This window comes from Hemitrygon akajei, chromosome 8 (assembly GCF_048418815.1).
Source record: "Hemitrygon akajei chromosome 8, sHemAka1.3, whole genome shotgun sequence".
NCBI lineage: Eukaryota > Metazoa > Chordata > Chondrichthyes > Myliobatiformes > Dasyatidae > Hemitrygon > Hemitrygon akajei.
In genome coordinates this window covers 36,806,912-36,833,116 of record NC_133131.1, presented here as the reverse complement: position 1 = coordinate 36,833,116, position 26,205 = coordinate 36,806,912, and the positions used below count along the sequence as shown (strand labels likewise).

The window sequence follows — 26,205 nt, the reverse complement described above, 5'->3', positions numbered from 1 at the left end:
GGGAAGCACCAGAGGGAGATGGAGAACAGGCAGAGTGATGGGCAGAGAGAGAGAAAAAAAACAAACAACTAAATATGTCAGGGATGGGGTAAGAAGGGGAGGAGGGGCATTAACAGAAGTTAGAGAAGTCAATGTTCATGCCATCAGGTTGGAGGCTACCCAGCCGGTATATAAGGTGATGTTCCTCCAACCTGAGTTTGGATTCATTTTGACAGTACAGGAGGCCATGGATAGACATATCAGAATGGGAATGAGACGTGGAATTAAAATGTGTGGCCACTGGGAGATCCTACTTTCTCTGGCGGACCAAGCGTAGGTGTTCAGCGAAACAGTCTCCCAGTCTGCGTTGGGTCTCACCAATATATAAAAGGCCACACCGGAAGCACCGGACACAGTATACCACACCAGCCAACTCACAGGTGAAGTGTCGCCTCACCTGGAAGGACTATCTGGGGCCCTGAATGGCAGTGAGGGAGGAAGTGTAAGGGCAGGTGTAGCATTTGTTCCGCTTACAAGGATAAGTGCCAGGAGGGAGATTGGTGGGAAGGGATGGGGGGGGGGGGGGACGAGTGGACAAGGGAGTCGCGTAGGGAGCGATCCCTGCGGAAAGCAGAAAGGGGGCAGGAGGGAAAGATGTGATTGGTAGTGGAATCCTGTTGGAGGTGGCGGAAGTTACGAGTATTGAGTATTGAGAAAGTAGTGAGATATTTGGGTTCAATGTCCATTTAGAAATTGGATGGTAGAGGGGAAGGAGCTGTTCCTGAGTTGCTGAGTGTGTGCCTTCAGGCTTCTGTATCTCCTATCTGATAGTAACAATTAGAAGAGTGCATGTCCTGTGGGGTGGGGGTCCTTAATGATGGACGGTGACTTCCTGAGGCACCGCTCCTTGACAATGTCTTGGATACTATGGAAGCTTGTACCCATGATGGAACTGACTAATTTTACAACTCTCTGCAGCTTACTTCAATCTTACCACCGCCCCCCCCCCCCCCCCCCCACCCATATCAGACAATGATGCAGCCAGTCAGAATGTTCTTCACGGTACATCTGTAAAAGTTTTAGAGAGTTTTAAGTGACAAACCAAATCTCCTCAAACTCCTAATGAAATATAGCTGTTGTTTTGCCTTCTTTATAGCTGCATCAATATGTTGCAACCAGGCTAGTTCCTCAGAGATACTGTCACCCAGGAACTTGAAATTGATCACTCTCTCCACTTCTGATCCCTCTATGAGGATTGGTTTATATTCCCTCTTCCTACTCTTTCTGAAGTCCACAATTAGCTCTTGGTCTTGCTAACATTGACTGCAAGGTTGTTGCTATGACACCACTCAACTAGCTGGTATATCTCACTCCTATATGCCCTCTTGTCACTATCTGAGATTCTGCCAGCAATGATTGTATTATCGGCAAATTTATAGAAGGCATTTGAGCTATGCCTAGTCACAGTCATGGGTGTAACAAGAGTAGAGCAGTGGGCTAACCCACACCTCCCTGTAGAGCACCAGTGTTCATTGTCAGCAAGGTGGAGATGTTATTTCCAATCGGTACAGATTGTGGTCTTCCAGTTAGGAAGTTGAAAATCCAGTTGCAGCGAGAGGTACAGAGGCCCAGGTTCTGTAGCTTTTCAATCAAGACTTTAGGAATGACGATGTTGAACGTTGAGCTATAGTCAATAAACAGCATCCTGATGTTGGTATCTGTATTGTCCAGGTGATCCAAGGCTGCATGGAGAGCCATTGTGATCTCGTTTGCCATAGACCTATTATAGCGATAGGCAAATTGCAGTGGATCCAGGTCCTTACTGAGACCATAAGATATAGGAGCAGAAGTAAGCCATTCAGCCCATCAAGACTGTTTCACCATTCAATCAGGGCAGATCCAATTCTTCCAGTCATCCCCACTCCCCTGCCTTCCCCCCATACCTTTTGATGCCCAGGCTAATCAAGAACCTATCTATCTCTGCCTTAATTACACCCAATGACTTGGCCTCCACAGTTGCTTGTGGCAACAAATTCCACAGATTTACCAGCCTCTGACAATTGCTCTGCATCTCTGTTCTAAATGGACGTCCTTCAATCCTGAATTCATGCTCTCCTGTCCTAGGCTCACCTACCATGGGAAATAACTTTGCCATACCTAATCTGTTCAGGCCTTTTAACATTTGGAATGTTTCTATGAGATCCCCCCCTCTTTCTCCTGAACTCCAGCGAATACAACCCAAGAGCTGCCAGATGTTCCTCATACAGTAACCCTTTCATTGCAGGAATCATTCTTGTGAAGCTTCTCTGAACTCTCTCCAATGTCAGTATATCCTTTCTAAAATAAGGAAACCAAAAGTGCACCCAGTGCTCCGAGTATGGTCCCACAAGTGCCTTATAGAGCCTCAACATCACATATCTGCTCTTATATTCTATATTTCTAGAAATGAATGTCACCTTTGCATTCACCTTCTTCACCACAGACTCAACCTGGAGGTTAACCTTTTGGGTATCCTGCACAAGGACTTCCAAGTCCCTTTGCATCTCTGCATTTTGAATTCTCTCCTCATCTAAATAATAGTCTGCCCATTTATTTCTTCCACCAAAGTGCTCGACCAAACACTTTCCAACATTGTATTTCTTTTGCCACTTCTTTACCCATTTCCCCTAAACTATCTAAGTCTCTCTGCAGGCTCTCTGTTTCCTCAACACTACTCACTTCCCCACCTACCTTTGTATCATCGGCAAATTTAGCCATAGTCCCATAGTCCCAAAATTAATCCCGCAGTCCAAGTCATTGACATACGTCATAAAAAAGCAGTGGTCCCAACATCGACCCCCGTGGAACTCCACTGGTAACTGGCAGCCAGCCAGAATAGGACAGGTGTTGATTCTAGCCATGACCAACCTCTCAAAGCACTTCATCATCACAGATGTGAGTGCTACTGTACGATACTTGTTAAGACAGTTCACACTGCTTTTCTTCGGCACTGGTATAATTGTTGTGTTGGCGCATGGCCTAGTGGGTAAGGCATCAGGTCTAGTGATCTGAAGGTCACTGGTTCGAGCCTCAGCTGAGGTAGCGCGTTGTGTCCTTGAGCAAGGCACTTAACCACACATTGCTCTGCGACGACACTGGTGTCCTAGTGCTCTTACCTTGGACAACATCAGTGGCGTGGAGAGAGGAAGGCTTGCAGCTTGGGCAACTGCCGGTCTCCCATACAACCCTGCCTGCGCCCTGGAAACCTTCCCAAGGCGCAAACCCATGGTCTCACGAGACTAACAGATACCAATTGCCTATTGGTATAATTGTTGCCCTTTTGAAACAGGTGGGAACTTCCAACTGTAGCAATGAGAGACTGAAAACACTAAGAACTCTTCAGACTACAATGGATTTAGTTTTGTTTTTTGTTCTCACGGTGTTCTTGGTGTTGGAAAAATAGTGTATAATTATGCTTAACTGATGTTTTTCTCTTGTGAATGTTGTGTATCTAATGTCATGTGTCTGTGAAGCTGCTGAAAGTGTGTTTTCCATTAACCTGTACTTATGCATATTGCACTGAACTTGATTTTGACTTTGACTTAGAAACTGAGGCCCAGCGAGTTTAAAGGGAGCACAGAAACTGAGGCCCAGCGAGTTTAAAGGGAGCACAGAAACTGAGGCCCAGCGAGTTTAAAGGGAGCACAGAAACTGAGGCCCAGCGAGTTTAAAGGGAGCACAGAAACTGAGGCCCAGCGAGTTTAAAGGGAGCACAGAAACTGAGGCCCAGCGAGTTTAAAGGGAGCACAGAAACTGAGGAACCAGTGAATTTAAAGGGAGCACAGAAACTGAGGAACCAGTGAGTTTAAAGGGAGCACAGAAACTGAGGCCCAGCGAGTTTAAAGGGAGCACAGAAACTGAGGAACCAGTGAGTTTAAAGGGAGCACAGAAACTGAGGCCCAGCGAGTTTAAAGGGAGCACAGAAACTGAGGAACCAGTTAATTTCAAGGAATGCAAGAAGCATGACTGCAAAATGCTTGAAGCTTCAGGAGCTGTAGCGCCTCAAACCTCTGCATCCTGAAGAAGACAGATCTTGGCTATCTGGACAACTGGTCTTGGTTTTGGTGTGCACCTGCCTCATAAATCCTCTTCTGTCCGGAATGACTTGAATGACTCTTGCCACGATCCATGAGTTTCGTAGCGCTGAGTTGTCATCTATAAGCATAACATCTCCTGGGAGGAAATTGAGTTTTATGCCTGACTTTCCTGCAGCTCTGGAATGTACTCTTTGACTCACCATTCCCAAAACAAGTTTGACGTGTATTGGACCTGCTTCCATCTACGACAGCATAAATGTCTTCCTTTTGAAACTTTCCTGGTGGTAGGTATGGTGAGGTTTTCTTTGACTCACCATTCCCAAAACAAGTTTGACGTGTATTGGACCTGCTTCCATCTACAACAGCATAAATATCTTCCTTTTGAAACTTTCCTGGTGTAAGTATGGTGAGGTTTTCAGAAGCAACAGACGATTGGGTGTTAGTACTTCCAAATCATTGGGATTGGAAGATGCTTTGATAATTGGATGACCATTGGTAATAGTCTCTACTTCACAAAGGACTGTGGGGAAACCTTCTTCGTCAAGATTCTGTATCTTCATGGTGCATCTAAGGACCTTTCATAGAAACATAGACACATGGAAAATCGACAGCACAATACAGGCCCTTTGACCCACAAAGTTGTGCCGAACATGTCCCTACCTCAGAAATTACTAGACTTACCTATAGCCCTCTATTTTACTAAGCTCCATGTACCTATCTAAAAGCCTCTTAAAAGACCCTATCGTTTCCGCCTCCACCACCATTGCCGGTAGCCCATTCTATGCACTCACCACTCTCTGAGTGAAAAAACTTACCCCTGACATCTCCTCTGTACCTACTCCCCAGCACCTTAAACCTGTGTCCTCTTGTGGCAACCATTTCAGCCCTGAGAAAAAGCCTCTGACTATCCACACAATCAATGCCTCACATCATCTTATACACCTCTGTCAGGTCACTTCTCATCTTCCTTCACTCCAAGGAGAAAAGGCCGAGTTCACTCAACCTTTTCTCATAACACATGCCCCCCAATCCAGGCAACAAGACAAAATCTTTCGCACAGACCTGATCAATCTCTCCCATGTTCCTCCATAATGTGAAACAGTAGGGAGTGGGGGGGGGGGGGGGGGGGGGGAAGGTGTTTAAAATCCACTTAATTTCTTTCCGAAGAAGGACATCACTAATCTGTGAATGATTCCACTTCTCAATGGCTCCTCTCCACTCACACTCAGCTCCAACAAAGTTTGCCGCATTGTCAGAGCACAGTTCATGAAACTGCTTTCATCTTGCTCTAAAGGTTTGAAGTACATTAACAGAGGAATCTGTGTCCAAAAAAATAGCACTTCAATGTGAACAGCTTGTATAGCTGGACAGGTAAATATGACCCCATACCTCTTCACAGCACTCCTTCTGCTCTTCACCTCAGAAGGTCCAAAGTAGTCCACTCTTACACATGTAAACAGAGCTTCATCTGAAAATCTATTTCTTTGGCAAGACCCAATGATCTCCATTTCAGCCTTTCTGAGCTCTTTCACTGAGAGACAACCTTTGGCCTTCTCAATCTCTCTCTTCAAAGAAGATCCTTGTTGTTCTTCATCCAAGTCAAAATGAGCAAGAGCTATGTTCAATTGCTTCCTCTCCCAAATAAGAAACAAAAGCAGTTTCTTAAATCTAAAAATCCAGGCCACTGTCTTCCTCAAATGGGTCCAAGATGAGAAGTGATGGATTATATGCGTTGCCGCATCCACCTTCTCTTCTATCTGCATAGCATTTATTGTAACACTCAGCTTGACTTCTGGATCATCTAGCAGGAGTTCTCCAGAACAATCAGGATTCACAGGCCATTCCCTTTCAGGCTCAAGAAGATCATGAGGCCCTGACATCCATATTTCATTCTTCAGGAATGTTTTCATCTTCAAATCTAAGGAGGCAACATCCGTCGGGTTGCTTGACGTGTTTACATAGCTCCATTGAGATGCCTGTGAGACCTTAAGAATTTCTGAAACTACTTCAGCACAGAAGTACTGCATGTGCAACTCCTTCTTCCACAATGTGTCCATACGGCTTCCTATCATAGCAGCAATAAGGGAAGGAAACTGACTTCAACAGAGCTAACCCTGATTTTCCCATGATAAAAGCACTGTACACTTGAGAACGTGTGTTGTGCAACAAGAGGTAGGTTGCTGCTCCATAGCCATTTTCACTTGCAAGTAAAGTGTTGTAACTGTGCAGCAGTAACTTCTTCAAAATCCAGGAGTTTCAACATTTAACAGCCTTGAATTCGGTATAGTGTCATCCCAGCCAAGTTCTTTCTTAGAGATCTCGTAGGATCTTCTTAGCAGATAGAACCATTGGACTCAGGATTTCTAAAGTATCATAAATGGAACTAACTGTGGAAGGAATCCCCTTCTGGTGAGTGGTCTATCTTGGATCGTGATCTTCAAGTATCAGACTGAATACACCATCCCACACTCGGTGCTCTCTCCATCTTGATTTAAATCCAGATCCTCATGTCTATTGCTCTCTCTTCTTCTGGTATCACAGATAGCACACTGTGTCAGTTGCTTCGCCACTTTGTGAGTCGAAAGCCACCTTTAGCACGAGTGTATGATAGCAAGATACCGCTTCTTCCTCAGAGGACACTGACACAAGGTGGTCATCAACAAAGAGCGATGCAAAACATTATCCACCGCCTTGCAGTTGAACTGATCTACGTTACCTTCTGTGCATTTTTGAATGGCTTGGTGAAGAAATTACTCCAAAGAGATGTATCGTCACTCTAAAGTCCATCATATCTTGGCTGAGGTCACCATGAGGCCAGCAGAGAAACCTCAGTAGATCTTCATCTTCTGATACTTTAACCTGATGAACCATTGAACTGACTTTATTTCTTACATCCTTCAAATAAATGAGTAAAAATCTTTCCATTATATCTTCGTCTGAATGTGCAATGTACAAATTATAGTAATTTGTAATAAATAGTATGTACAGTAAGACATACCACAGAACAGTCAATATAATTTAGAAATACAATGGTGTCAGTCTGAAATAATCAGTCTGATGGCCTGGTGGAAGAAGCTGCCCCGGAGTCTGTTGGTCCTGGCTTTTATGCTGCGGTACCACTTCCCGGATGGTATCAGCTGGAATAGATTGTGGTTGGGGTGGCTCAGGTCCCCAGTGATCCACCAGGCCCTTTAAACACACCTGTCGCTGTAAATGTCCCGAATAGTGGGAAGTTCACATCCACAGATCCGCTGGGCTGTCCGCACCACTCTCTGCAGAGTCCTGCATTTGAGGGAGGTACAGTCCCATACCAGGCAGTGATACAGCCAGTCAGAATGCTCTCAATTGTGCCCCTGTAGAAAGTCTTTAGGATTTCGGGGACACATGCCGAACTTTTTCAACCATCTAAGGTGAAAGAGGCGCTGTCGTGCACAGACAAAGTGAGGTCCTTGGTAATGTGTATACCAAGGAACTTAAAGCTGTTCACCCTCTCAACCCCAGATCCATTGATGTAAGTAGGGGTTAGCCTATCTCCATTCCTCCTGTAGTCCACAACCAGCTTCTTTGTCTTTTGCGACATTGAGGGAGAGGTCAGGGTGATGACTTCTTCTCTGCAGATAAGGCCAATCAATGTAGTGGCATCTGCAACTTTAATTAGCAGATTGGAGATGTGAGAGGCAACAAAGTCATGGGTGTACAGTGAGTAAAGAAGGGGTTTAGGACACAACCCTGGGGTGGCTCCTGTGTTGAGGGTCAGAGGAGCAGAGGTGAGGGAGCCCACTCTTACCACCTGCCAGCGATCTGACAGGAAGTCCAGGATCCAGCTACACAAGGCAGGGTGAAGGCCAAGGTCTCTGAACTTCTTGTCGAACCTGGAGGGAATTATGGTGTTCAATGCTGAACTATAGCCCAAGAACAGCATTCTCACATAAGCATCCCTCTTCTCCAATATTTGCCAATCTTCTTCAGTATTTGCCATGATTACCACTGGTTCTTCACTGAATCTGCATCTTTCCAACTAATGAGCCGGTAAGATCTGGTCCCTGTAAAAGCTAAGCATTAAATGATATTCCCGCCACAGTCAAACACAACACGAACGTTCTCTCTTCTGGGGTGATAAACAGCATGATGTGGAATATACCAGACTTTCCCATCTCTGCATTCCAGATCCTCTGCTGACACTCTTTTGGCATAACCTTTGGAGATAACTTTCTTCATGAAAGCTGTGTAGTCAGCATGAAATGACAAATCCCTCTTAAACCCCTTCCATTGATCTAGTCAACCAGCGGGCCACTGACCGGTACCGGGCCACAAAGCATGTGCTACCGGGCCGCAAGGAAAAGATATGATTTGGCAGTGTGAAACGATATGAGTCAGTCTTACTGCAGCTGACTCATATCGTTTCCTCGTGCCCGGTAGCACATGCTTTGCGGCCCGGTACCACATGCTTTGCGGCCCGGTACCACATGCTTTGCGGCCCGGTAGCACATGCTTTGCGGCCCGGTACCACATGCTTTGCGGCCCGGTAGCACATGCTTTGCGGCCCGGTACCACATGCTTTGCGGCCCGGTACCACATGCTTTGCGGCCCGGTAGCACATGCTTTGCGGCCCGGTACCACATGCTTTGCGGCCCGGTGGCTCATGCTTTGCGGCCCGGTGGCTCATGCTTTGCGGCCCGGTAGCACATGCTTTGCGGCCCGGTAGCACATGCTTTGCGGCCCGGTAGCTCATGCTTTGCGGCCCGGTAGCACATGCTTTGCGGCCCGGTAGCTCATGCTTTGCGGCCCGGTACCACATGCTTTGCGGCCCGGTAGCTCATGCTTTGCGGCCCGGTAGCTCATGCTTTGCGGCCCGGTACCACATGCTTTGCGGCCCGGTAGCACATGCTTTGCGGCCCGGTAGCTCATGCTTTGCGGCCCGGTACCACATGCTTTGCGGCCCGGTAGCTCATGCTTTGCGGCCCGGTACCACATGCTTTGCGGCCCGGTAGCTCATGCTTTGCGGCCCGGTACCACATGCTTTGCGGCCCGGTAGCTCATGCTTTGCGGCCCGGTAGCTCATGCTTTGCGGCCCGGTACCACATGCTTTGCGGCCCGGTAGCACATGCTTTGCGGCCCGGTAGCTCATGCTTTGCGGCCCGGTACCACATGCTTTGCGGCCCGGTAGCTCATGCTTTGCGGCCCGGTACCACATGCTTTGCGGCCCGGTAGCTCATGCTTTGCGGCCCGGTACCACATGCTTTGCGGCCCGGTAGCTCATGCTTTGCGGCCCGGTAGCTCATGCTTTGCGGCCCGGTACCACATGCTTTGCGGCCCGGTAGCACATGCTTTGCGGCCCGGTAGCTCATGCTTTGCGGCCCGGTACCACATGCTTTGCGGCCCGGTAGCACATGCTTTGCGGCCCGGTACCACATGCTTTGCGGCCCGGTACCACATGCTTTGCGGCCCGGTAGCACATGCTTTGCGGCCCGGTACCACATGCTTTGCGGCCCGGTGGCTCATGCTTTGCGGCCCGGTAGCACATGCTTTGCGGCCCGGTAGCACATGCTTTGCGGCCCGGTAGCTCATGCTTTGCGGCCCGGTAGCACATGCTTTGCGGCCCGGTAGCTCATGCTTTGCGGCCCGGTACCACATGCTTTGCGGCCCGGTAGCTCATGCTTTGCGGCCCGGTAGCTCATGCTTTGCGGCCCGGTACCACATGCTTTGCGGCCCGGTAGCACATGCTTTGCGGCCCGGTAGCTCATGCTTTGCGGCCCGGTACCACATGCTTTGCGGCCCGGTAGCTCATGCTTTGCGGCCCGGTACCACATGCTTTGCGGCCCGGTAGCTCATGCTTTGCGGCCCGGTACCACATGCTTTGCGGCCCGGTACCACATGCTTTGCGGCCCGGTAGCTCATGCTTTGCGGCCCGGTACCACATGCTTTGCGGCCCGGTAGCTCATGCTTTGCGGCCCGGTAGCACATGCTTTGCGGCCCGGTAGCACATGCTTTGCGGCCCGGTAGCTCATGCTTTGCGGCCCGGTACCACATGCTTTGCGGCCCGGTAGCTCATGCTTTGCGGCCCGGTACCACATGCTTTGCGGCCCGGTAGCTCATGCTTTGCGGCCCGGTACCACATGCTTTGCGGCCCGGTAGCTCATGCTTTGCGGCCCGGTACCACATGCTTTGCGGCCCGGTGGCTCATGCTTTGCGGCCCGGTAGCACATGCTTTGCGGCCCGGTGGCTCATGCTTTGCGGCCCGGTGGCTCATGCTTTGCGGCCCGGTACCACATGCTTTGCGGCCCGGTGGCTCATGCTTTGCGGCCCGGTGGCACATGCTTTGCGGCCCGGTGGCACATGCTTTGCGGCCCGGTACCACATGCTTTGCGGCCCGGTAGCTCATGCTTTGCGGCCCGGTAGCTCATGCTTTGCGGCCCGGTAGCACATGCTTTGCGGCCCGGTACCACATGCTTTGCGGCCCGGTAGCACATGCTTTGCGGCCCGGTAGCTCATGCTTTGCGGCCCGGTACCACATGCTTTGCGGCCCGGTAGCTCATGCTTTGCGGCCCGGTACCACATGCTTTGCGGCCCGGTAGCTCATGCTTTGCGGCCCGGTACCACATGCTTTGCGGCCCGGTAGCTCATGCTTTGCGGCCCGGTACCACATGCTTTGCGGCCCGGTAGCTCATGCTTTGCGGCCCGGTACCACATGCTTTGCGGCCCGGTAGCTCATGCTTTGCGGCCCGGTAGCTCATGCTTTGCGGCCCGGTAGCACATGCTTTGCGGCCCGGTACCACATGCTTTGCGGCCCGGTAGCACATGCTTTGCGGCCCGGTAGCTCATGCTTTGCGGCCCGGTACCACATGCTTTGCGGCCCGGTAGCTCATGCTTTGCGGCCCGGTACCACATGCTTTGCGGCCCGGTAGCTCATGCTTTGCGGCCCGGTACCACATGCTTTGCGGCCCGGTAGCTCATGCTTTGCGGCCCGGTACCACATGCTTTGCGGCCCGGTAGCTCATGCTTTGCGGCCCGGTACCACATGCTTTGCGGCCCGGTAGCTCATGCTTTGCGGCCCGGTACCACATGCTTTGCGGCCCGGTAGCACATGCTTTGCGGCCCGGTGGCTCATGCTTTGCGGCCCGGTGGCTCATGCTTTGCGGCCCGGTACCACATGCTTTGCGGCCCGGTGGCTCATGCTTTGCGGCCCGGTGGCACATGCTTTGCGGCCCGGTAGCACATGCTTTGCGGCCCGGTAGCACATGCTTTGCGGCCCGGTAGCTCATGCTTTGCGGCCCGGTAGCACATGCTTTGCGGCCCGGTAGCTCATGCTTTGCGGCCCGGTACCACACGCTTTGCGGCCCGGTACCACACGCTTTGCGGCCCGGTACCACACGCTTTGCGGCCCGGTACCAGTGCGCAACCCAGCGGTTGGGGACCACTGATCTAGAGCATGCTGTTTTGCAATTTTCCTGTTATTTGGCATGTTTACGTTCTTCTTTCTCAAACGTAAACTAATCTGGTAGTGGCCATCCACCAACTTAGCAGAATTTGTAACAAGCTCCTTGAAATTGTGGTCTTCTCTTGACAAGGTTGTTCACCTTGACTGCATTCAGGGAAATCTGCCTTGAGCTGCCACTGCCAAAGTTCATCAAAGTTCAAAACTGAGATCCTGGTATCTGTCAACCCAGGCTGTGCACAGTCTCTCCCATCACCATTGTCTCCTTTGAGTAGTCCATTCACAGTTCAACCCAACACTATTTTAATTACATAAGGTCCATTACTGTCACTTTAAATCATTTGCAATGGCTCCAATGCTTTAGGCCCATTCATCTGTATCAGCAACTCAAATTCCAAATCTATCTTTGGCAAATAGATGTCTCAGTTGAGACCATCCCTGGAGATCCCTCTAATGTGGAATGTTCTCTCGGTAGACAGGCATACTTTCCTGTGTATAGATGTTGGGTAGTTCACAATAGTTTTTACCATCTTAGCCAGCCACTTACAATCCTGAATCAATGTAGCTACTCATAACCTTCTCTTGATCCATGGTGCATAAGAGAATGCATGTCCTTTTTCCTGCGAGGTTGGGATTGTTCATGAGGTCTACTGTGCACAACGCTGGTGTACTTCCTTGGTCTAGGAAAACGCAAGTCTTGTTACGCTTCTTAGACTTCACTTGTACTGGAATTATGGGAAGTTTACAATCAGGATCGCCATCTCCTGTAAGGCCATTGGAGGCCAGGGCACTACTCAATGCTGGTCTCATTCTTTCACGGTTCATTTTGATTCCACTCCTGTTTCGTTAGCGTGAACACAAAGCATGCTGGGATGCCTGCCACCACATACCTTGCATGAAAGATGCTTCCTGCAATCTTTGCTGATGCGTCCTGTACTCAGACAGCCAAAGTAGACACCATTTTCCATTAGGAAAGCAATCTTCTCATGATGAGCCTTTTCTCCAGCTGAGGGCAAGAATCCATTGTGTGTTCACCCTCACAGAAAAGACAAACCCTTCCGGCTGACAAGACCATTTCCCTTCCATTAGTTCCAGGGTCAGATTTAGCTTTACTTCTCACCATGGCCACAGTAGTGGCAAGGCTGCTTTCCTTAGCCTTAGAATGAAATTGTGACTTAGTTTTGTTCACAACTTTGCCTATGGCAGGTGATGTAGCATCCTGTATCTTCCCAAACACCGGGTCTGTATCAATCTTTGCTTGCCTTTCAATAAAATCAACTATGTTAGCAAAACTAGTTTTACAGTTATGCCTTTCTTGCAGTTCACAGACCACCATTCTCCATTTATCCTTAACCATATACAGCAATCTCTTTATAACAATCGGCATTTCTTTCATGGTACCCAGGACATCTTCAAGGAGCGGTGTTTCAGAAAGGCAGCATCCATTATTAAAGACCTCCAGCACCCAGGGCATACCCTTTTCTCACTGTTACCATCAGGTAGGAGATGTCCGAAGGCACACATTCAGGAACAGCTTCTTCCCCTCTGCCATCCAATTCCTAAATGGACTTTGAAGCTTTAGACACTACTTCACTTATTTTAATATACAGTATTTCTGTTTTTGCACATTTTTTTATAATCTGTTCATATACGTAATTGATTTACTTGTTTATTTATTATTATGTTTTATTTTATTTATTTTTCTCTCTCTGCTAGATTATGTATTGGATTGAACTGCTGCAGCGAAGTTAACAAATTTCACGTCACATGCTGGTGATAATGAACCTGATTCTGATTCTGAGATGGTGGTGAGGGGGGCAGATTGAGCATGTTGTGCTGACAGAATATGTTCCAATGGTGGTGAGTTCTGATGAAAAGCCGTGCACCTCAAACATTAACGGCATTTACACTTCACAGGTGCTGCCTGACCAACTATTTCCAACATTTGCTGTTTTCAATTCAAGCAAACAGAGGCATGCTTTGCCCTGTATACGCCATAGCTTTCCTGAAGAAAACACAAGGACATCAGAGTGACACAGTTTTTAGAGCAACGGATAAGCGACTGCAAATGCTGGCATCTGGAGCCACAGGCAGTTTGCTTGTGGAATTCAGTGGGTTAACACAGAAAATGTACAGCACAGTACAGGCCATTCGGCCCACAATGCTGTACCAAAATTGTGCTTACTTTCGAAATTATCTAGGGTTACCCATAGCCCTCTGATTTTCTAAGCTCCATGTACCTATCCAGGAGTCTCTTAAAAGACCCTATCGTATCTACCTCGACTACTGTTACCGGCAGCCCATTCCACACACTCACCATTCTGCGTAAAAAAACTTAACCCCTGACATCTCCTCTGTACCTACTCCCCAGCACCTTAAAACTCTGCCCTCTTGTGCTAGCCATTTCAGCCCCGGAAAAAGCCTCTGACTATCCACACAATCAATGTCTCTCATCATCTTATGCAAAATAGTAAATGCGTGTAAATAAGCAACATCTGAGTGGGGAAGGGAACTGCCTACATTTCAGGCTGAAACCTTGCACCAGGGCTGAGAGTGGAGATGACTAGTCTAAAGAGGAGAGGGGAATCCTGAAACAGATATAACAGTTAATAAGACCATCACCTTACAGTACCAGAGACTTGGGTTCAGTCCTAACCTTGGGTGCCGTCTGTGTGGAGTTTAAATGCTCTCTTTTTGATTGTGTGGGTTTCCTCCAGTAGCTCTGGTTTTCTCCACATCCCAAAGACATGCAGGTTGATAGGTAAATTGCCCAAGTTATTGAATCTAGACGAGTTTATGGAAAAGTGAGGAGAATAAAACTGGTATTGACAAATGATTAATATACCGTTTCTGTTAATTATACTGATTAGTGAACCTTAAGGACCTGTTTCCATGCTGTATCCTCTTTGCACTAAATTAGAATGAAAAGGTAAGGGAGGGGTTGAACATTGTTCAGTTGGGAACTTGGACAAGTTGTCACTTGTTTCATTCACCCACCTTTAGTCACTTGACATTTCCACAGATTGACCTGAACCGTCTAAAAGTCAACAAGCTCTTCAATTATTTTTTGGACTTTTGGGCAAACATCCTGCCTTTGCCAGTGTTTAGAAGAAGTAAAAGGGTACAAACGCGTTCGAACGAATTAAGCACCCATGCGCGGCAGCCCTGAAGGCAGCCTGTACTGGAGTCTCGGGTAACCTTTAAGGGGAGGATACCGGAAGCAGGAGAACATTCCTACTGGGTAGCCGGCCTGTGACGACATCAGACGCCGCCGGGAGAGGGGAGTAATGCGCCGGCCGGTGTTGAGGACCTGCCGCTGGGCTGGGGAGCTGTGGCCTAAGGCGGTCAGTAGGGCGGCCGCAGCTAGGTGAGTGAGGTGGCCGAGGCCGAGGGTGGTCAGTGGGGCCGCCGCGGCCGCCTGAGTGAGGTGCCCGGTGCAGAGTGATTGAAGTAATTGAGAGCGGTCAGTGCGGCGGGCGAGCTTTCTTTTTACTGTAGACTTCCCATTTGATGTGAGGATTGAGTGTCGATGGGCAGGTGGGTCACGGCACCGAGAACGGGCCCTGTAATGGAGGTGTGGGGCTGCCCTGAACCCTCTTACCCCCCCACCACCCACACCTCACAAACATACATTGGGATTCAGAGGGTGGGTGTACTGGTTTGATTTATTGGGACAACACACACAAAATGCTGCTGGAAACACAACAGGCCAGGCAGCATCTATAGGGAGAAGCACTGTCGACGTTTCGGGCCGAGACCCTTCGTCCTATAGTGCTTCTCCCTATAGATGCTGCCTGGCCTGCTGTGTTCCACCAGCATTTTGTGTGTGTTGTTTGAATTTCCAGCATCTGCAGACTTCCTCGTGTTTGATTTATTGGGATTTGTTTTTGGGGTGGATTTGGTCCACAGGAGGTTAAGAGTCACCTGCCTACAGTCCCTGACCTTAGGTGCAGGCTCCATGGTACCGTTTGTACATAAGTGGAAGAAATTTCCCTGGGGCGTGATTCACTCCTGCTTCATGGACATATGCTGGTTAGTTTTGATCTGTGGAAGTAGCAAAAGAGTTGGAGGGCATGTGGAAGAAAATACAGGAAAATAAGGGAAAACATAAATGGGGTGGCTCTTCTGGTAGCAGGCATGGGCTTGTTGACCTGAATGACCTTGTTTTTGTCATGATTCGTAAGTTCTTGCATTGACTAGCAAGATAACTTTGGAGAATCTATTTGAATGGGATATTTATGATAGATTTGGAGAGTGGTGTTAAGATGAAAAGATGTTGGGACGGTTGAGTTACAGGGTCTTGGGCGTTGATGTGGGTTTGAAGGTGTGTTTTTGCGGAATGTGTTTTTTCTTTTGCTTCTGAAGTTTTCTAACACTAGAATTCTATTTTCTGCAGTATTACTGTTTCATTCTGTAGGTCCTCTCAATTAATTGATGTTGAGAGCCATTTGCTTGCAAGTTATCTGTATAATTATTTCTTCTGACCTTGTTCATAGACCTGTGGACCTCGCCTATAGCCTAATAGATGGCAGAAACTCAGAAACTCCCCTTGTCTTTCTCCATGGACTCTTGGGCAGTAAATCAAACTTTCATTCAATTTCTAAAGCATTATTTCAGCGAACAGGCCGGACGGTGAGTGGTGCAAAAGTATTGAATCTTGTACATGAAGTTTATTTTTCCACTGTAGTTAACTCGTATAGTTCAGTCCTTCATGGAGACCTTGTAGTAGTCTGGGTGATTTTTATTTTTGGTTTGCTATTAAAGTTGTAGAACAGGATCATTCCATCCGGTCAAACTCTGACCATTTTCTGTTATCCAAGCAGGTGGTGACGGTGGATAGCCGTAACCATGGTGATAGTGGACACAGTCCAGTGATGACCTATGAAGCAATGAGCCTTGATCTTCAAAACATGCTGAGCAAGTTGGAGCTACCTGAGTGTATTCTGATAGGACACAGCATGGGTGGCAAGATTGCAATGACAACAGCACTGCAGAACGTAAGTTTAATTATCAGTAGAGAATGTGATTAATGAGCTGTTAATCTTTAGTTTTGATGGTGAGAGTTCAAGTTGTTCCAGTGGTTTATTGTCTGCTGACTGATCAATGCAACATTGCGTTGTAAGGATCTCTACCGAGTTAGCTGATCTGAGCTTGGTTAGTACAGGTGGCCCCCGTTTTTCGAACATTTGCTTTATGACAGCTCACTGTTACGAAAGACCTACATTAATACCTGTTTTCTCTAACCAAAGAGGATTTTCGCTTTTATGAAAAAAAGACGCCTGCTTTAAACGTGTGTTTACCCCGAGAAAGATTACCTGACCGTGAAGCCTTGTGCGGGCAGTTGTGCGCACATGCGTGTACGTGTGTATGCGTCTATGTGTGTACGTATGAATGTACATATGTGTGAATGTGCGTAGGCATGTACATGCCAATTTTTTTTTTCTCTCTCCAAATCAATTTTGGCTCGATGTCTTCCCAATCTGATAAGTGAAACTAAACCGTACATACAATATTTCTACTTTATATAAGCTGTATATTTATCAAATCATTCCTACTTTTACTATATGTTAGTGTTATTTTAGGTTTTATGTGTTATTTGGTTTGATTTGGTAGGTTATTTTTTGGGTCTGGGAGCGCTCAAAAAATTTTTCCTATATAAATTAATTGTAATTGCTTCGCTTTACGACATTTCGGCTTACAAACGGTTTCATAGGAACGCTCTACCTTTGGATAGCAGGGGAACCTGTATTTGGGTGTTTCTGTTGGATACTTGACCTTTAGATTAGGAGGTCAACAAGAAAAATCAGCCCACTTTTATTATCAAGAAAGATGTTGATGATATCAGTGAATTCTGCACCTGTCAGTAGTTTGAGTTCTTCTTCCATCGCCTCCCTCTCCGAGTCCACTTCTTTGACAAGGATTCCACACACTGTGCTGATGGCCTCTTCTCCTGTCTTCCACTCTTCTCCTCCTCTTGGACACCCTGCTCTGGTTCTCTATCTGCTCTGGATCTTTTCACCTCTAATTAAATGAGACATCAACTTGGACGAATGCAGCATTCCCCTCTCCACCTTGAGCCTTACTCGCTCTGTACACATTGCCCTCCAGTCTCTGCACTGATCCCAACCTGACCATCAAACTCGCAGACGATGGGAGTGCTGTAGTGTGGCGCACTGTGCAACTCTCAGACAATTTCCTCATACCTACCACTCAAAGAGGACACCATTCCAGACCATCAGAAAACCGTCTCTGACACCATCACTGACCTCATCCACTCTGGAGAACTCCCATTCATTGCCACCAAATTCATAGTTCTCTTAACCCATACTGCTCGCTTCTACCCAAGACCCACTAAATGGACTGTCCAGGTAGGTCTATCGCTCCTGCTTGCTGCTGCCCCACTGAACTCGTGTCCTCGTATCTTGATTCCGTTCTATCCTGCTTGGTTCAGTTCCTTCCCACCTACATCCGCAACACTTCTCATGCCCTCAATCTCCTTAGTTAAAGTTAGTCTGTCCCGAGTCTTATAGGCACATCAGGCTGGTGTTTATGCCAGTTTCCGTGGCGTGAAGAAGCAACTGAGAGTACGAGACTCTTTCCACACCTCCCCCTCCCCCCCCCAGGATAGGACGCCAGTCTATCGTGAGGTTAACCCCCGGCATTTTGCCGGTACCCATTTTCAGCTGGGTGGACTGGAGCAAAGTGTGGTTAAATGCCTTGCTCAAGGACACAACATGCTGTCTCGGCTGGGGCTCGAACTCATGACCTTCAGATCGCTAGTCCAATGCCTTAACCACTTGACAACACGCCACACTACCTCTGTCTCCTTAGTAACATTCAATTCCCTAGTCCTGACCAGTCCATCTTCACCATGGATGTTCAGTCCCTATACATTTCCATCCCTCATCAGGAAAACCTCAAAACTCTCTGCTTCTTTCTTGACAAAAGAACCAACCAGTCTTCCTCCACCACCACCATCCCCCTCCTCTGTCTGGCAGAACTGGTCCTCGCACTGAACAAGTTTTCCTTTAGTTCCTCTCACTTTCTTCCAACTCGAGGAGTAGCCATGGGCCGCAGCTGTGCCTTCCTCTTCTTTGGTTATGTAGATCAGTCTATGTTCGAAGCCAGTTATTCTCCACAACTCGCCTTCACTATATAGAAGACTGCATTGGTGCTGCTTCATGCACCCATGCTGAGCTTGTCAATTTTATCAACATTGCCTCTAACTTCCACTTGGGCCGTAATTCACTTGGTCAATTTCTGACACATACCTTGCCTTTCTTGATCGATGTCTTTTATAAACCTACTGATTCCCACAGTTACCTCTTCCCACCCTATCTCCTGTAAAAATGCTATTCCCTTTTCTCAGTTTCTTCACCTCTGTCACATCCTCCTCCTTTAAAGAGCGGATTTTCCTCTCTTCACTTTTGATGATGCCCTCACCTGCATCTCCTTAGTTTCCTATACATCCGCACTCACCTCATCTTCCTGCTGCCTTAATGGGGATAAAGTACCCATCGTAAATTGGGGGACCACTTCATCAAGCACCTCTGCACCATCCACCATAAGCAGGACTTCCCAGTTCTGACATGTTGGTCCATGGCCACCTCTTGAGCCAAGAAGAAGTCACCGTCCAGGTGGAGAAGCAACACCTTGTATTCTGTCTGGATAGCCTCCAACCAGAAGACATTGATTTATCCTTCTGGTAAACAAATTTAACCCCCCCCCCCCCCCCCCCCCCCATTCCCCACTCTCACCTTTTGCCTCTTCTCACTTGCTTAGTACTTCCCCTGGGTCCCCTCCTTCCCTTTCTGCTATGGTCCTCCCTCTCTCCTATCAGATTCTTCCTTCTTTACCTTTCCCACCAACCTAGCTTCACCTATCACCTTCCAGCTAGCCTCCTGAAGAAGGCTCTCGGCCTGAAACGTCAGACTGTCTATTCATTTTCATAGTTGCTGCCTGACCTACGGAGTTCCTCCAGCATTGTGTGTGTGTGTGTCTGTCTGTCTGGATTTTCAGCATCTGCAGACTTCCTCGTGTATGATGATGTACCTGCCTGATATCTGCACACATCCATGGCAGATATCGCTGAACTATCAGGACTGAGTAACATCAGCACGAGGACACTTTTGCTACTGAGGTTCTTAAACTGGAACATAAACTTCAAATTTATTTTGTAGCGTATAGTTCAGTGTGACACCACCCCAGTCCACTAACCCATTGGAGAGGTGGCTCATCTTTATGGTACAAGCCGCAGATGGTAACAATATTTTATTATCTTTGCACAGCCGAGGCTGGTGAGAAAGCTTGTTGTCGTGGACATCAGTCCGGTTCGAACCATCTCGCAAACACCTTTTCCGGATTATATTGCTGCAATGAAGGCAGTAACTGTGGATGAGACTTTGTCAAGATCCTCTGCACGCACTCAAGCTGACAAACAGCTGCAACTTTGCATTGAGGTAAAACTTTCCTCCCAGCATTTACTTATTAAAAATAACGTTTAAGTGAGAACCAATAAAACAGTAGAAGAATTGAAAATACTTCAAAGCATAGCAATGTAGTCACTGTGCTCTGTATTCTCACCCTCTTGTATCTCCTTGACCTGGATAATTTTTGCACTAACCAATTGTGTTATTCCAGTGCCCGAGATTGATTAGCCATAGAATTAGATAGCTCAGAAACAGGCCCTTCAGTTCACAGGTTCTGTAACAGCCAATTAAGCAGTCATCTACAGTAATCCTCATCCTATTTTATTCTCCCCACATTCCCATCAATTCCCCCACCCCCAATCACCTACCTATGCACTAGGAGCGATTTACACTGGTCAATTTAATCTGTCAGCCTGGACTTTGGGAGAAACTCGCATGGTCATAGGAGAACATGGAAATTTCACCTAGGCAGTGCTGAAGGTCAGGTTTGAACCCGGGTTGTTGGAGCTATGTGAGACACCATCTCTATACTGGATGTATCACTGTACTGACCTATTATGCTATTTTAACTGATTAAGACATTCTGTGGCTGTTTCTTCTTGGCCAGCTATGTTTTCCTGAATCAGTGCTGGTCATTCTTCCACCACAGTAGCCTTTGTGCCTATGGCGTTGCTTTTCTTTTCTACGTCTTCTTCATTGATACAAGCCGATTGTCTTTAATTCCACTGGCATTGACTTGATCTTGTTCCTGCTAGGTTACAGTTGATATGTCATCTAAAAATTAACAAATCTAGTGTTAACACTGAGTCAGGCTTTACTTTGGATCATTTGCATGGCTTGTTAGTAGTTGCTATGTTTGTGTATAAAGAATGCCTGAATGGTTGGGCTGTTGTACATGTCAGAATAGAAATCATATTCTGATGTGAATGGGAAGAGGAAAAGATGCTTCATATTGGTGGCTGGTACCATTTATTATCCCAGACAAGCTATGAACTGTTATAAATTAAACTTTGGGTGGTGCCTTTACCGGCTTTTTATTTATGATCTTACTTGCTCTGGAATCCTTCAGTGTAGTCAGAGCTATGACGGTGGGTAGATTACTAATTCAGTCATGTTTGTCAACTTTATTCTTTCGTTGATAGGATGCCCGTACCCGGCAGTTTATCTTGACTAATCTGGTGGAACGCAATGGTCGATACATTTGGAGGGTTAATCTGGAAGCTATAGCCAACAGTTTCGATTACCTCCTGGGCTTCCCAGATTTCAACACTCCTTTTACTGCCCCTACCATCTTTTTGGGTGGGGATAACTCTTCCTATATTAGGTAAGAATCTTAATTGCTTAACAATTTATAAATGACCAAGTTAATTTCATTATGTGAGTGCCTTGCTGGTGTACTCTGTGCTAATTTTATAGATAGGATTATAAAGCCTGTTAAAGTAATAAGCTTTGTGTGGTCTTAATGTATGACACCACTTAAGGCACTTCACAATGAAGGAAGGAAGCACTCATTAAGTTTCTTTTAATTTGCCATCCAGTTAATTGAAACAAGAACAGCAGGACACTCTTACCTTTCCTCATGTAGAAACATGAGAGAGTACTATAATCTCTGAATTTGAGGTTTTGTTCTGTCAGATGAGTTCTTTCCATTTACTTTCAAAAGTTACTACCTCCCCAATGTCTTTGCAAGGAGTACACTTTATTGCTTGATATAATGTGATGGTATAATTGTTCTCGCCTCACTGTGCTGAGAAGTCTTCCATGAATCCCAGGGAGATGCGCATGTTGTTTGCATGGATACTCAGTGGCCACTTTATTAGGTATACCTGTAGACATGCTCATTAATTCAATCAGCCAATCGTTGGCAGCAGCTCGGTTCATAAAAGCATGCTGTCATGATCAAGAGGTCAATTTGTTGTTCAGACCAAACATCAGAATGGGGAAGGAATGTAATCCAAGTGACTTTGACCATGCCATGATTGTTGGTGTCAGAAGGGGAGGTTTGAGTATCTCCTGGCATTTTCACACACAACGGTATCTAGATTTACAGAGAACAGTGTGAAAAACGAAGAAGCGTCCAGTGAGTGGCACTTCTGTGGGCAAGAATGCCTTGTTAATGAGAGCGGTCAGAGGAGAATGGCCAGACTGTTTCGCTGACAGGAAGGCTACTGTAACTCAAATAACCACGCATTACAACACCGGTGTGCAGAAGAGCATCTCTGAACCTTGAAGTGGATGGGCTACAGCAGCAGAAGATCACACTGGGTTCCAGTCCTGTGGCCTCTGAGTGCATCTCTCTCCTGGATTCTTAGGAAGTTGAGACTGTTCAGTGTTTAGTGAGGTGAGGCCAGTTGTAAAAGAACAAACTGGTAAGATGAAATGTGAATAAACAGGGAACCTAATTTATTTCTAATGTTCTCACATCATGAAAATTTGACTTTTTAACAATGACCTACATTTTGATTTATCACCAGCCGGCACATACTAGTAAAGATTGAGCTATTGAATTGTCCAGTCATTCAGAGAAGTTGCAGCGTTTTGTTTATAAAAACTCATGGTGTTGGAGATAATCTATTAGTATGGATAAAAGATGGCTGATTTGCAGTGAGTAGGGTTAGGGGGCTGTTTCTAGGTTGGCAGCCTGTAATGGGATATCCAGGGCATCGGTGTTGAGTGTCATTGTTTACGGTACATGTTAATACTTTAGTTCAGTGGTCTCCAACTACTGGAAAGCATGTGCTACCGGGCCGCGAGGAAACAATATGATTTGGCGGTATGAAGCGATATGAGTCAGTGGTTGGGGACCACTGCTTTAGATAAAGGAATCAGATATGCTGTGAAGCAAGCTGTAAGGATGATACAAACTCTTAAAGAGAGATTGATAGATTGAGTGAATGAATGGGTTTAAAAAGTTGAAAAATAGCGAACCTGTTGGGAAAATATGAAGCGTTTCTCTTTGGAGAGATGATTGTAAAGCAGTCTCATTTAAAAGGAGCAGCATTGCCGTAAGCTACAGCCCAATGAGTTGTTTTGGAAAATTTCACAAAATACTGGTTGCTGGCATGCTTGGAGGAGGTAATTAGGTAACTTGAAATGCTGACTTGTATCTTCAGGCAATTGGAATGTAAAACTAGGAGAGTCTTGTACAAATATGCATGGTGCTATTGGGACTACATCTGAAGTACTGTTTAGTTGGTCACTTATTTAATGAAAAACACTTAGCCATTGGAAGAAATTCAGAAAGGTTCACAGGGATAATCCTGAGAGTGGAGAAGTTCTTTTGAGGGAGGTTGAGCAAGTTGGTCTGTATTCATAGGAATTTTGAAAAATAAAAGGCGATCTTACTGAAATGTATAGATCTTGGAGGGTTTTGACAGCTTAATGGAAGGATATTTGCCTTCGTGAGAGAAAAACTAGAGTCAGTGAATATAGTATCAGAACAAGAGCACATGTATTTAAGATTGGGGAAGAATTTTTTCATTCAAAGGAGTGGGTGTTTGGAATTATTTACCCAGAAATCTCTGAATGCTTAATACTTGTATGTATTAAAATCTAAGAGGATTTTAATTAGTGAGGAAGTCACTACTTTCCCACCTCGAAGTTTACTTGATAAATTTGGATCAACCAATATCTGATTGAATGGCAGAGCTGGCTCGTGGGGTCAATGGCCTGCTTGGGTTTCTATTTCCTGTAGTATTAAACACAGTTGAACAAAAGTTGGTACACTGAATCAGCACCAAGATGGCGGCGCGACGACGCAGGGCGCAGCGGCCACTCCAGTAAGGAATATCCGTTATCTGTAAGTAGGGGCCGTGCACAATCCTGATTTGATTGAGACGGATGTGTGAAGCACGGAGGAACATCTGGCGAAACTTCTGACATGCCTGTGCTGCTGACGCTGCTACTGAGCGATCGGAGAGATCTCCAGAGAGGAAGGCCCCGAATCCTCGGCTTTGCCTGTTGCTTGGTGGCCGGAGCCGGGGTTGAAGCACTCGGCAGAGATGGTGCTCGGTGCTCGGTGTCGGAGGGCTGGTCGGAGGCACGAAGTTGTCGGAAGTTTTCGGACGGACTCACAGTTGGGCTGTGCTCGGGTGCTTCCAGAGGCTGCATCGGGAAGTTTTGCCACGTTGGAGGTTTCTTCCTTCTGCCATCTGCGTGAGATGATGGGCTATCTGGGACTTTGAGACTTTTTTTTTACCGTGCCCATGGTCTGCTCTTATCAAATTATGGTATTGCTTTGCACTGTTGTAACTGTATGTTATAATTATGTGGTTTTTTTGGTCAGTTAGTCTTGGTCTGTCTTGTGCTTATGTGATATCATACTGGAGGAACATTGAATTTCCCCTTGGGGATGAATAAAGTATCTATCTATCTATCTATCTATCTATCTAAAATAAGAATCAAATTGCTAACATTAAATCAGCGTTTCTTGTACCTTGGAGAATGTTAATGGTGGACTTTGAGTAAAACACAGCAAGAACATAGTCATTGCTAACTTTGGCTTCTATATTAATTACTAATTATGTCTTTATATTCTTTTCAAAGCTCCAAGGAGTATCCTGAGATCAAGCGACTGTTTCCTAATTCTATTATCCAACATGTTCCTGAAGCTGGCCATTGGGTCCATTCTGAAAAACCATATGACTTTATAAATGCCATCTGTGCATTTCTGGGGACCAGCTAGCAAACAATAATGGACGAAAGGAAAACTCCCTATGGAGATCTTCACCAGATTGACTTCTTTCAACTGTGCTGTTAGACAATGTTAGTCAAGTCTGTTTTGCGGGCTATAAAGCTGGTTATAAGTTAACTTGGAACAAAATGATCACTGCATGACCATACTGTGAATGTAATTATAAGTTATGTGTAAGTTATGTGTTTAAACATGAAGGAGTATGTGTATATTTTTTTTAAAAGGTTTAAACACAAAAACCTTTGAAGAAGTGGTTCTTGGCATTAAAGATCATTGAGTGGCCATGGTACTTTAAACATATCAGATTGGAATTTCCTGGCAATGAAATTGCTGCTTCCCCACCACTCAGTGTACACTTGTCTGGAGTGATAGATTCTAGCTCAATTGTACTTAGCCAGGTAACACACAATGTAAGTTCTTCCACTTGTAAGTAACATCCAGCAGAAAGACCTGAACAAGCTCTCTGCAGTCCTGATTTTGGTGAAGCCATTGCCCCAGACTGTGAACTATCTCAATGTGTCATTTACAAATGTTAATAAAGATTCAAAAATTCTTAAGTATTAATTACAAAGGCTTTCGGGAAAATCTGGGCCTTAAGCCAAGTCTTCTGATGAGTATTGAAGGAGCAGTGCTCATCACTAAATCTTGGAGAAACCTGTCCAGTGAGTTAACACAGGTTTGGCCTCACCTTTCTGATTTGAAGAATGGGCTGATGATATTTTTGAGATTGGAAATGGTGATCTTGGGGATGACTGGAGCCTGGAGTTTCAGGGAAAAGAGCAAGAAAGTCACACACTTGTGAAATGCCTTTTGTAACTTTTAGGATTCTTAATACATTATAAGACTTGTAAACTATGGAGTGCAAATCATAAACATGAGATTCTGCGTACTGGAAATCTTGTTTGTGAACTGCAGTGATTATTATTGGAAAGAACAGTCAGTTTTCACACAGCAAGCTCTGAATTAAATCTTGTGTGGAGACATTAGGGAAGCCGTGATTGAATGAGGCATTGCTGAAGGATATGAGTGGTTAGAGAGAGGCATGCCTGGGGATGATCAGAAAGGAAGTGTGTAAAGTGAAAAGTGGGTCTTGGGCATAGTCAGAGAAAAAGTGTAAGGGGGACTTGAAGGTGAGAAAGGGCCCAATGGTAAAGATTGGAAAGCTGAACAAATTATGGGAAAGGAGGCTGTGCCTGCAGGTAAAGTGGAATGCCAATAAAAGAGTAGCAGGATTAGAGTATCCATGTTCAGATGTGCCTTGGATTCAGGGCTTTCCAACTTTTTTTTATGCCATGGACTAATACCATTAAGCAAAATGTCTGTAGACCCCAGGTTGGGAACTCCTGTGTGAGATCAAGGGAGATATACTGCAAATTCTGAAGGTTGGACTCTGGAAAGGGGTACATAACAGGGAGTTGAGGCATTGAAAAGTGGGACAAAGGTTTTCACAGAAAGACCGGGGATTGCTGGAATCGGAGGTTTTGAGTCACAGATGAAGACTACGGGAATGGTGATTTTTAGAGATCAGGAGGAGAGATGGTGAAATGGCTATGGGGAATCCAGTGATTGTGCAAATCTGGGTGATGGAGGTCA

At 46.3% G+C, this 26,205-nt stretch overlaps 1 protein-coding gene across 3 annotated transcripts in view; it reads left to right on the top strand.

The window, feature by feature from the left end:
- The window catches only part of abhd11 (abhydrolase domain containing 11), a 37,117-nt gene extending 11,953 nt beyond the window's left edge, over nucleotides 1-25,164 (top strand). The window contains exons 1-6 of one of the 3 annotated variants that reach the window (XM_073053618.1): nucleotides 14,707-14,857; nucleotides 15,987-16,122; nucleotides 16,314-16,487; nucleotides 19,779-19,949; nucleotides 21,062-21,243; nucleotides 24,465-25,164. In XM_073053618.1, the coding sequence (XP_072909719.1) occupies nucleotides 14,778-14,857; nucleotides 15,987-16,122; nucleotides 16,314-16,487; nucleotides 19,779-19,949; nucleotides 21,062-21,243; nucleotides 24,465-24,603 (882 nt within the window). In that variant the 5' untranslated portion in view covers nucleotides 14,707-14,777 and the 3' untranslated portion in view covers nucleotides 24,604-25,164. Of the gene's footprint in view, nucleotides 1-14,706; nucleotides 14,858-15,004; nucleotides 15,028-15,986; nucleotides 16,123-16,313; nucleotides 16,488-19,778; nucleotides 19,950-21,061; nucleotides 21,244-24,464 lie in introns of those variants that run through there. The other 2 variants (XM_073053620.1, XM_073053617.1) reach the window with 2 other exon arrangements.
- Nucleotides 25,165-26,205: the final 1,041 nt, after the last annotated feature.